Source organism: Hyposmocoma kahamanoa, unplaced genomic scaffold (assembly GCF_003589595.1).
Source record: "Hyposmocoma kahamanoa isolate Upper Pololo Valley unplaced genomic scaffold, ASM358959v1 182, whole genome shotgun sequence".
Lineage (NCBI taxonomy): Eukaryota > Metazoa > Arthropoda > Insecta > Lepidoptera > Cosmopterigidae > Hyposmocoma > Hyposmocoma kahamanoa.
Genome location: NW_020653713.1, coordinates 5646431 through 5658769, shown reverse-complemented (window position 1 = coordinate 5658769; position 12339 = coordinate 5646431). Strand labels below are relative to the sequence as shown.

The following is a 12339-nucleotide window of genomic DNA, read 5'->3' as shown; positions in this document are numbered from 1 at the left end:
TGCAATGCCTCTCTGAGCTTTAAATCGCAAAGATCAGACAGGCATTGCCACTGTTATGTTGCAGATGTAAAGTCCCATGTGACTGTAATTTCACTAACACCATTTACCTATCAAAACCGAAACGTACTAATGCTCATGCTTGGCGGCAGAAATAGGTAAGGTGGCAGTAATTCCCTAGATAAACTCTTTCACTTTGTCTTTTGTAAGGTCACTTCAGGTAGCGCCGGTCATGTAACATGTAGACGGTAACAGCGGCTAATTTGAACGCGCGCTAATAGATCTTCCTGAAACTTCCATGAAAATAAATTAGTTGTCGTCATTGCCGAGAACGTAACTGAAACTGTGTAAAAGTACTTTGTAAGTACGCGAAGTCTATATCAAGTGCTTGACATTGAAAACGGTGGGCCTTGGTCTGTTTTTCTCACGACTCGGAAATGGCCGAAAGTTTAATTAAAATAAACACTTGGAACAAATATTTCGCCTCTCGTTTTAGAGCTCAAATAAACAATTTTATTATTCAGAGATTCCCAATGTTTCACATTGAACGTCTAGTATTTTTACATGACAGGCAAATGACTTCACTCCACCTGACATTAAAGGGAATCCAAACGTGAAGGAACCTAGTGCAGTGTTGATAGCCACCTCCAGACTGTATGCCTACAAGATGCCTCTTCACGCTACGTTTGAAAGGCCCCATATTATAAGAAAGAGGGATATGTGCGCTGGAAGGATGTTCCATTTGTCGATTGTGCGACAGAGAAAGTTGCAACTAAATCTTTTAGGTCACAATGGAATACCGTAAGTTTTATAACGGAGGCCAGCGAGCTTCAGGTAAGAGAAGGCTAAGGTTCTTCAATTCTTCAGAGCACTTGCCACGCAACACTTCTAAGTAGTGGATCCATCCCGGAGATGCGTACAATACTCAACACAAGATTTATGTTTAATTAATGACACGGGATATGAAAAGCGTATCCTACAACCATATTATTTACCTATCAAAACGTAAACGGAAGACGGTCTCATCTCAAAGAGAATTAGTGAAAAATGACGACATAATTCTGAAATTGCCAGCAAAATATTATTTGTTTGAGCCAATTTAATATTTGCGCTGGGCCGCCCGAGGGTCCCGGGCGACACGTGATTTCCCTCTGCTAAATAAAGTTGAATTTTGACGAGCATTCGTGGCTTCCTACAGTGAGATCTACTCAGAATTTGATTAGAGAAATTAAAAAGATGTTTAATATTATAAGTATATAAGGACTTTTTTAAGCTGAAACATTATAAATTAAGGCAGAATATTTCGAAATCTTTTTTAAGCGGGATTATCCCGTAATGGGCTACCATTAGGGGTTACAGGCACTGTTATTTGATAATCTTATTGGAAAAAAAGTTTCCTTGCGTACAGGAGATTCGTATTTATTCCATTCCCTTACCTACACCATTGAGTCAATTTGATTGTTCAGGTTTCATTACTGATTAGTGGCCGGTTTTTTGTAACTGATGTCTTTCTATCTCCACGGAGGAGATCAGTGCCGTATAATATGTTGATGTTGATGATTAAGATCACTACATAAAAAAAGAAAAGCACTACGTTTCCTTCTTTGTTTTTTTGTGTAAGATAGGTTTATATTTGTACGCAATCTCACCTGATGATAAGCAGAATTGAGAATGGATGTGGATAGTACCCGCTGGACTAGAAGCCATTTGTTCACTCTGACCTTAAAAATATGTAAGGAGCATCTTGGGTGAATATAAGCGAAGCTTCACTCGTTAGCTGTACATATTTCATTATATGTACGGCTAGTAAAAGTAAATCGCTTTGTGTAAATTGATATGCGAACATTTAAACTTTAAGGGTAAAAGCGCATTCATTATTCGAGCGCGGTTTTCTTTCGTAACGCAATGTAAAGGCATTAAAGGAAATTTCTCGCTCACAAACGCCTTATCTTTCTCAATGATATCTTAATACCAATCTTTACAGTTACAACTAACATTAAAATAATCACCGTATCCAACTTCTGATTATTAATATTGTAAAATTACACGATAAGGCTTTGTTATTTTGTTCCTAAATTTTCATTAATACTGTATTGTTGATTAATTTAATCGATTGAAGTGTTGCCACCTTGAGGCAATATCTGTGGCTGCATTGAGATCTTACACAGTGCAGGTAGTAGGGTACTAGGCGCACACCAGCAAGTGCCGCATGGACTAGGTTGGAGCATTGCAGTCACACATGAATCACCAAACACCTATAAACACATCTTGTCCCTGCAGCGAGTCCTGCCTGAGTGCGAAGTCGTTTCTACGACTTTCACAGTAGATTGCATCCTGTGGTGGTTGCTTCTGAGGGTAGAAGTGACATACTTCTCTGAGTAAATATCACTCATGATGTCGATGTTGACGTGCTATGTGATTTTTGTTTACGAGTAAAAACTACTGGATCAAAAAGGGTTAGAGGCTATCCTCTCTTAGAAATCTTTTTAGGGCAATAGAAAACATAACGCGGAAATGCCTGAACATCTGTTATGTAATGACGAATCTAAAAAGTTATAACTGAAGAGCAGATATAATGAAAAAGAATTAGAGGAAGACGAAGAATAACGTACAGTGAACGAATAAAGAAGAAAGTCAAATTGAGCAGCTATATATAGAGGTCAAGGAGCGGGCTTAACTGTGAGGAGTAGAGGAGGCTACACCGACAACAGCCTGGTTCTTACATAGGATGAGAAACTACAAGAAAAGATAGAGAGGATCTTGATCTTCCAGACTAACAGACTTCACTCTGATGTTACTTACTTACTTCTCCGGACCTCTTCAGCCTTTACATCAATGGGTTGAGGGAGGAAATCCAATGTCGGTGGTCACGTAAGTGGGGTGTGTGTGAACACCCTACGCTATGTTACGAGCGAGAGTGGCTTCATTTTGGAAAAGAGTCTGAAAGAGCTATCGAAAGACGTGTCACGTGACATACTACTCTCAGGAGAGAGTAGTATGTGACACGTCTTTCGACAGCTCTATTTTTAAATACAGGATGTCTGTCCACAGGTAAATGGCAATTACCCATTTATGGTATTACTTTATTTTTGGTTATATTTTATTTTATTTCATCCTATAATTTATAATTTATTCTATGTTATCTATAAGGTTTATTAATATTTTTGTTAATGGGTAATCAAAATTTTTGTAATGCCTGAATAAAGAATTGAATTATTATGATTATGTTACGTTACGTACGTTAGTACAATTTTGAATTGAATATTTAGATCCCTGAATCTATAATACGATTGCGGTCATATTATTTTTAAGTATGTTTTGATATATGTGGCTAGTGGTTCAGATAACCATTAGTATAATGATTTTATTGAATACTATGATGGTTTACCACCTTAATAATATGTTTAATTATTTGTTTATTGTGATTACTCCACTAGTTTGTTATAATTATTTAGGAAGGATTTACGTAATTATCTAAATGTAAGTTTCTAATTTATTTTGCATGCATATGTCAAACAAAGCCAATTTTGATTATTTCATTTATTTTAATTAAACTTTTTATCGTTCGTCTAAATACGTCCATTAGTAGGCGGTCAATCGTGCAGAAAAGAGAACTGTCTGAGATTCAGCTTTTGTGGATATCATAGACAGTAATTCGGCAGACAGATAGTTATGAAGATGGACAGTTATTAGCTCTAAGATAACGAATTAGTAAGAATCCATTTGATTTATCATCATCAAATCGTAATGTGTTAGTATTTGGCACGGACTTTCTTTAAGGAAATAATTTCTAAAGGCCCTGATGAAATGGCACATGGGACTTGTTAACTTATGTCTCAAAGTGATGGGCGCAGTGGCAGTGCCTCTAAGATCTTTGCAATTTAAAGCACTGATTGGTACTACAACAGTTATGAATAGGCATGTTTGCTTCTATTCCGTTCTGCGGCGATGTACATTAAGCCCAGTGTATACGGCTAGGGAATGGAATACACTACAGATACCTCTGATTCCCGGAAACTTCAACCTAGGGCTAACGTGTATTATTTTTATACAAACGTGCCGTTTCTTAACATCAGATAAATTTGTGGCTAAACGTGTAACAGTTTTACATTAAAAATGTCATTTTGTCCGTGCTAAGTTTGATACGTATGCAATTTTACATCTTATTGTTAAATAACTTAATAGCAGTAGACCTGCATGTGAAAGAGTTCGTCTAGAGAAGTACTGCTACCTTATATATGACGATTACCAAGTGTATTTTGCTTACCTACGTTATTGCGCTAGCGTTTACACGTTATAGCCGCTTAGCACTAGGCGAGGTGTTGTGAGTCCCATCCCCTGGTATTATAAAAGAGTTTAGGCTAAAGGCCGCTATGCTGGGTTAATGCAGACCGGGGAATTGACACATTTCTCCAGTGTAGTAATGCCTCTTCACAGATATATATTGTTAATAAACATTTACTAATTAATTTGCTGTTGTACCCCGTGTCACAGATTACTTAATAGCTTAGGTTACTCTCATACAAAATCGAAAATACTTACGCTATAACAGCCTACTAAATCTGACTAATGACACCAGGTGCTCACTACGATGAAAAAGAAACCTAAATACGCGCACAGAGAGGTGAAAATAATATTGCCCGCCGTGTGCAGTCGTGCCAAACCGAATGCTGGGGTTGTACAAGGATTGTAATGTAAATGAAAGAGTTGTCTGAGCGATTGTACTGTCGGCGATACACTCAGCGGCAGGCACTTATCGCGTAACCTCGAGCGAGTGATGGAGCCCTGACCGTGTGACCTAATACCTGTACGATTGAAGATTTGTACGTGGCCACGTATAATACAGTCAAGCTTGCAACATACTTTTTAATGTTAGCAAGTGCTGGGACGAACAGGTAGTGTGCCCAGTGGCAAGCGACAGTTGCAGTACCGCTCAGAGCTTCAAATGTCAAAGTTCTGAGGGACACTGCCACTGCGCCCGTTACCCTGAGACACACTATGCATAAGGCATAAGTTGAAAAGTCCCATGTGCCAGTATCCCTATTCAAAGTTAATGTAATCTTAAAATAAAAGAACCATCGATACGATAAAAAGATGGGTTTAGAAAGTAATGTCATAATTCGTACAAGCAACCGTTTTCCAAATAGACTATTTTTGTTATATTTTCTATTTTGTAAAGTAAGAGTAATATTTAACAAAGTAAACCTTGTTTTTATTCTATAAATTGATAGACAATAATTCTTATATGATATAATGTCTTCCTACGCAAGCATTATTTGTGCGTATAAGACATGGTTTTCCTTTTTCTTAAAACCCTGCGGGGTAGGTATTAACCTCGGCCGGTTTTTTCTTTATTAAATTCACAAATTTAAAACAAAGACGATTTACCTTGTTTTTGGAAGTATTGTAAATATATACATAAGTATAATTCAGTTCAGCTCTATTTTTCTCGAACATAAGACGTACTTAATAATTAAGTACCTAATGTAATTTAAATATAATCTACCGTGTAGCACACAGTAAAGCTCTGGCCTTACAGAAGCGGCCGCGGGTACGTTCCGGGCGCGAGAATTTTTGTGATGAACGAGTTTTCGTATTAATACGAACACCATTTATATTTCAATTTTATTGAAACAAAAATATTGTTTTTTAAAATCTAGTATTTTTTTAGTACACGTGGCGTAGTGACAGCTTATTGGATTTCTCCCGTTTTCCGATCGGGAATTGGGGAGTGAGTACGCTCATTTTGTTTATCCTGTGTAGGGAACATTTATTGACAATTTTCTGGACATTTTACTATTCACTACAGACAATTTTTATGTTTTGGCGATTGCTTGTTTAACGGATCTAAATCGCGGCTTGTATTTGTTTTCTCAAACAATCTAATGTTTGGGGCTCTATACTGGTTCCTTGGTCACGGCTGACTGTTCGTTATAGGTCTCCTCTTTTACACGCCAACTTTCTTTTTTTTTATAATTTCAAGTGATGGGACGATAAAGTCGTGCGCCTGATGTAAGCTACACGCTTGTCCATAACTAATTGTAGTGCCACTCGGAGCTTTAAATCGCAAAGATCTGAGGGGCACTGCCACTGCGCCCGTCACCCTGAGACGTAAGTTGATAAGTCTCATGTGCCTGTAATTTCACCAGCACCCTTCAAGCCGAAACACAGTAATGCTGACATTACTGCTTGGCGGGTAAGTAAACTTAACCGGTCCCGTGCGAGTCTCATCCATTTCTTAATTGTTGTCAGTGGCTCGCCCCTGGATTGCTGGAAGTCAGCGCTACGAAACGGTTTAAAAATAAACCGTTTGTTGCTAAAGCTAAGCAAGTCCCGCTTGCATCAGCTGCGAGACGCAAGACGGTGAATTAGATACTGCATAATCATATCAATAGTTTTAATATAATTTTTTTAATTTCTATAATTGTTCCTCTGTTATTTTGTTTATATGCGTATCTGTGCTTGTGAAATAAACAGTTTTTTTTCTTTTTTTCATTCATCCACATTCTTCCGGTTACTCCGACGATATCGTCCATCTTGCAGGTGGTTTCCCTGGAGGACGTCTCACTCCTAGTGGGTATCACTCAGTAACTTGCCTTTGTCCATCGGTCGTAGTCCCGCGTAGCAACGTGTCCTGCCCATCTCTGTTTTAGGCTCGCGATTCGCATACCGACATCTACGACTTTAGTACGCTGCCGTATCTCCACGTTGGGTATACTGTCGACGATGGAAATACCCAGCATGCCGTGCTCTATTGACCATTGAGCTACTCTGTTGGGCAGCTTTCGGGAAGCTCCAGGATGTCTTCTCGTCCGCAATACCGCAGTCCTTGAAGACAAAAGTTTTCGAGCAGTGTGTGTTGCCAGCGATGATCTACGGCTCTGAGACGTGGTCACTTTCTATGGCCCTCATAAAAAAAAGCTTAAAGTCACTCGTTGAGCTATGGAGCGACCAATGCTCGTCATTTCTATATGTGATCGAATGAGAAATGAGGAGATTCGTACAAGAACGAACTTGCTCAAAGAATTAGCAAGTTGAAGTGGCAGTGCGCAAGGCACATAGTTCGTAGAACTGACGGCCGTTGGGGCAGAAAGGTTATAGAATGGAGATCACGAACCGGAAGGTGTTCAGTGGGACGGCCACCTGCTAAATTGACAGATGACCTGGTAAGGGCTGCGGGTAACCGATGGACGCACGTCGCTTCCGATCGGCTAGTCTGGAAATCTTTGGGGAAGACCTCTGTTTAGCAGTGGACTACTTCCGGCTGATATTATGATGATGGTAATATCGTATTGATGGCATATACTATAATGCTTGCCATCGTGGTGAAAGCCAATTAGTGCCTAAACCTACTCGCCGATTGCTATGAGTGCGCCAGATGTACAGAAAAAGAATGCTACGTCGTTTGTGGAGGCTCCTTTATTGCACCTCAGTGCATAATTTAAATCCCTTATTTTTAATTTAACATATAAAGTTAGTATGTAGGTAACTAGGTGCGTGCTGCGACACCACCAATACGAGCGTGGAAATAAACCAGTGCATAAGTAATCCCCGGCTGTTTCACTCGTGTCTCACGGATTTACCAGTGGCGACGACTGGCTACCCGCGTATAAAAAAAAAAAATGTCGGCGACCTTTGGAATTCTTTCGAATTTTAACCATGAACAGCAAGACTGGATCACATACAAAAGTAGACTGCTGCAGTGGTTCATAGCAAATGAAATTAATGATTCGTCCGACAAAGAAGGAGTGAAAAGACGCGCCATCTTACTTAGTGCACTCTCAGAGAGCTCCTATCAACTTGCAAGCAACTTATTGTTACCAGATTCAGTGGATGCGGTTTCATATAAAAGGATTTTGGTGGCGTTAGATAGCCATTTTACACCGAAGAGATGTGGATTCGCTGAACGACACCATTTTTACATGGCAGTGCAACGGGCTGGAGAAACGCCAGCGCAATGGGCAGCACGCTTACGAGGTTTAGCGGCGCACTGCTCTTTCAAAAATCTGGAAGATGTGTTGCTAGATAAATTCGTTATAGGAATGGGTCCTGGTCCGGAACGGGAAAAGCTTTTCGCCACAGGGATCGCTGAACTGTCATTGGTAAAGGCAGTGGATCTGGCGGAGAGCGTGCGTTGCGCACGCGCCGCGGCGGCTAACTCGTCAGCGGGGACCACGTTGGAACCAGTTTTCAAAATTGAAAACAAACGCAAACCCAGTAACGGAAATTCAATAGAAAATGTGCAGTGTAAAGTGTGTGGTAGGAAAAATCATAAGTCAAATGAGTGTCGGTTCGTAAATTACAAGTGCAATAAGTGTCAAGTTAAAGGTCACCTCCGCAAAATGTGTAAACGCGTAAACTATGTTGAATCACGTGAAGTGAGCGAGGGTGAGGACGATGGTGAGTTATTCAATATTCGTTCACATGCCGGGGCGCCTATGACACAAATAGTGTCTATTAACGGAATTAACCTAAAATTTGAGATTGACAGTGGTTCCACAGTTACGGCGATATCAAATAAAACATATAAATTACATTTCAGTGCCGTTTCGCTATTGCCATGTAAAAAAGAAAATTAATTAGTTATACCGGCAATATAATAAACAGTTTAGGCATTGCACGATTGCCAGTGACGTACTCAGGTGAAACCAAAATTCTCGATGTGTATGTAATTGATAATGGCGGACCACCACTACTCGGGCGAGATTTTATTTCCGTGTTTAACTTGGAACTAACTCCTGTTCATTTTTGTAATCATGTACCTTCTGATGATTATGAGTTGCAGTCACTTCTTAAACAACACGCCAAGGTATTTTCAGATCAATTAGGTTGCTTTAATAAATACAAAATAAAATTGTCATTGAAAGAGGGCGCAAGACCCGTTTTCTTCAAAGCACGACCTGTTGCTTTTGCACTTAGAGAAAAAATCGAACAGGAATTAGATAGATTATGTAACATTGGCGTCATCGAACCGGTGGAATGTTCTGAATTCGCGTCACCAATTGTGCCTGTATTAAAACATGACGGCTCAGTTCGAATCTGTGCCGATTACTCGCAAAGTATTAATAAACAGTTGGTACTCGAAAAATACCCCTTACCAACCGTCCAGGAATTATTTACAAGGTTACACGGGGGGGTACAATTTTCTAAGCTCGACATGTCGTCTGCTTATAATCAGTTGCAAATAATTGATGATGAAAATATCACTTGCATTAATACTCATAAAGGCTTATTTAAATTTAAAAGATTAGTGTTTGGCTTATCCTCGGCGCCAGCCATTTTTCAAAGGGCAATGGAGAGTATTTTAGGGTTGGAAGGAGTGCTATGTTTCCTAGACGACATTTTAATATCTGGGAGGAATAGAATTGAACACTTGGAGAAGTTGAAAAAAGTGTTACAAATTCTACTGGATGCTGGGTTAACGTTACGTAAGGAAAAGTGCGAGTTTTTCAAAAATGAAATTACATATCTAGGCTACGTTATTGATAGGAATGGTATTAGGAAATCATCGGACAAAGTAAAAGCTATAGTTGAGGCTCCAAGACCGAAAAACTTGAGTCAATTACAGTCGTTTTTAGGTTTAATTAATTATTATCGTAGTTTCGTACCGAACGCGGCTAACATTCTCGCGCCATTATACGATCTTTTGAAGAAAAGTACTAAGTGGTCATGGACTACTGACCATGAAGAGGCTTTTTGTAAAATTAAAAATATTTTGGCGTCCGATAAAGTGTTGACTCATTTTGATATTAATGCTAAAATTATATTAACAGTCGATGCCTCTCCAAATGGCTTAGGGGCAATTTTGTCCCAAGTGGGGTCCGATGGGTTGGAAAGACCTATCTCATTTGCTTCTAGAACACTAACTTCGCCTGAAAAAAAATATTCACAAATACAAAAAGAAGCAACGGCGATTATATTTGGCATAAAAAGATTTCATCAGTATTTGTATGCTAGGTCTCAGCCATTCACTTTGAGAACCGATCACAAGCCTCTGGTGTCCATCTTCGGACCCCACCGGGGTATACCAGAGGTGTCTGCAAATCGCTTACAAAGATATGCACTATTTCTTTCAAGTTATAATTATGTAATAGAATATGTCCGTAGCAGTGATAATTGTGCTGATTATCTATCACGAGCGACACTCCCAGAACCGGTTGAAACGGGGGAGGGGTCGCGAGGCGCAGGGACAAACGGTGACGCACGAATTGCAGCTAGTGCAGGCTCAGCGCGCGGCCGCAGATGCTCCGCGGCCACAGCGCTTGACACTGCTGTTTACGTTAATTTCGTCACAGAGGGGACGTTACCCGTCACTCTGGACCGGTTGCGCCGCGAAACTGAGAATGACGCAACGCTTCGTAAAGTTATGCATCTTGTACGAGAAGGGTGGCCACCTAAATTGAATGATAAAACATTGAAACCTTATTTTCTTTGTAGATTTCACCTATCTTTAGAAAATGGCATACTGATGCGAGGGCATAAAGTAATTATTCCAAAAGTTTTACAAAATAAAGTGTTAGCCGAATTGCATAATTCGCATCTGGGAATTGTTAAAGCCAAATGTGAAGCAAGGTCGAAATTTTGGTTTCCTGGCGTTGATCAAGCGATCGAGAATTTAATAAAAAATTGCCCCACCTGCAGTGTGGACTTGCGCATTTCCCCGCCACGTTCTAAACTGATTCCGTGGCCATATCCTAAAGAACCATTTTATAGGATTCATATGGATTTTTTAGGCCCAATTGAAAATCAAATGTATTTAGTGATTGTTGATGCACATTCAAAATGGGTAGAATGTATCAATATGAAAAATAACATTACGACAACAGCTGTTATTAATAAATTATATGAGTATATGTCACGTTTTGGAATACCTCACACTATTGTCACCGACAACGGCACGTCATTTACATCTGAAAATTTTTCAAAGTTTTGCGCTTTGAACGGAATTTCGCACAAAACCACACCTATATACCATCCCGCCAGCAATGGGCAGGCGGAAACGTACGTTAAAATTGCAAAAAAGGGGATTAAAAGTGCGTTAATTACAGGGAAAAATAACGAGGATAGACATAATAATTTGCTAAAATACTTATTTGATTATCGAAACTCTGTGCACACAACCACTTGTCAATCTCCAGCGATGCTAGTTTACGGTAGAAAACTTAGATCTAGATTGGATATGTTAAAGCCAACGCCCTCGGCCCCGCACACCGATGTATCTCACATAGTTCGAAAAAAACAGTGCTTTCAGGCTAATTACCACGGCGGCACCACAAGGAAAAACTTTAGTTGTGGTCAAGTAATTATGTATAAAAATTACACGAACAAAAACAAATTTAAATGGACACAAGGCATAATTATCAAGCCAGTAGGGAACATTATGTTCGTGATAAGGGATTTAATAACAAAAAAAGAAATTGTACGTCACAAAAATCAAATAGTATCTTCCAGTAGGAGTAATGCCGAAAGCGACACAAGTCGTCATTACGACTTTGACAGTATTGCTCCACCGTCGAACAGCGATAGTACCGCTATGAGTAATAATGAGGAAGAGACTGTACCAAATAACGATGAGCAAACAGACTTGTCGTCAACTGTCTTAAGTCCGGTGCAACCGGAAGTACCATCCGGAAGTTCAGAGACTCAGCAGGCAGCCTCCATGCCCAGTCGTAATGCTGGGCTATCCAACATATTGTTGCGTAATATTCCGAGAGTGGACTATAAAAAGTTTTTTTAGATTTATTATATTTATTAAGATGGAACTTTGTATTGTGTAACTTAATAATAAGGGTGGAGGGATAGTATGTAGGTAACTAGGTGCGTGCTGCGACACCACCAATACGAGCGTGGAAATAAACCAGTGCATAAGTAATCCCCGGCTGTTTCACTCGTGTCTCACGGATTTACCAAAAGTGCTCGAAAAGTTGGTTTGTTTTTAAAATAACAAATATACGCAATTTAGATCCAAATAATTATAACAGATTTATTAAAAAAAACCGACCTGAAAAGTTCGTGGATTTACAGCTACGAGTATTTGCCAAGTGTTATTGAAATCGGTTACCGGAATCGGAAACCGGATTCATCCCCTAGTTTGCTACCTTTAGAGGTTGAATATTTTTTTCAAATTTAAATGGGGCCAATATTGAGGTATCGTCTTTTCAACAAAACAAAAATCGTCGAAACGGTACATCAGACTACACATTTTTGTTCGAAAATCGCCTCCAGTGCAACGGAAAAAGATACGTCAATGTGTAGCTTGATGTGCTGGCGTGTGTACATAAAAAAAATAGAAAAGCAGTTGAATTGAGACCTCCTCCTTTTTTCAAGTAGGTTAAAAATAGT

General features: G+C 39.5%; 1 protein-coding gene across 1 annotated transcript; it reads left to right on the top strand.

Annotated features, from left to right (window-relative positions):
* The first annotated feature begins 7619 nt into the window (after positions 1 to 7619).
* On the top strand, positions 7620 to 11734 carry LOC113226136 (uncharacterized protein K02A2.6-like). Its single transcript, XM_026458664.1, is given in 2 exon segments — positions 7620 to 8567; positions 8570 to 11734. Coding segments are annotated over 2 exon segments (4113 nt in total).
* Positions 11735 to 12339: the final 605 nt, after the last annotated feature.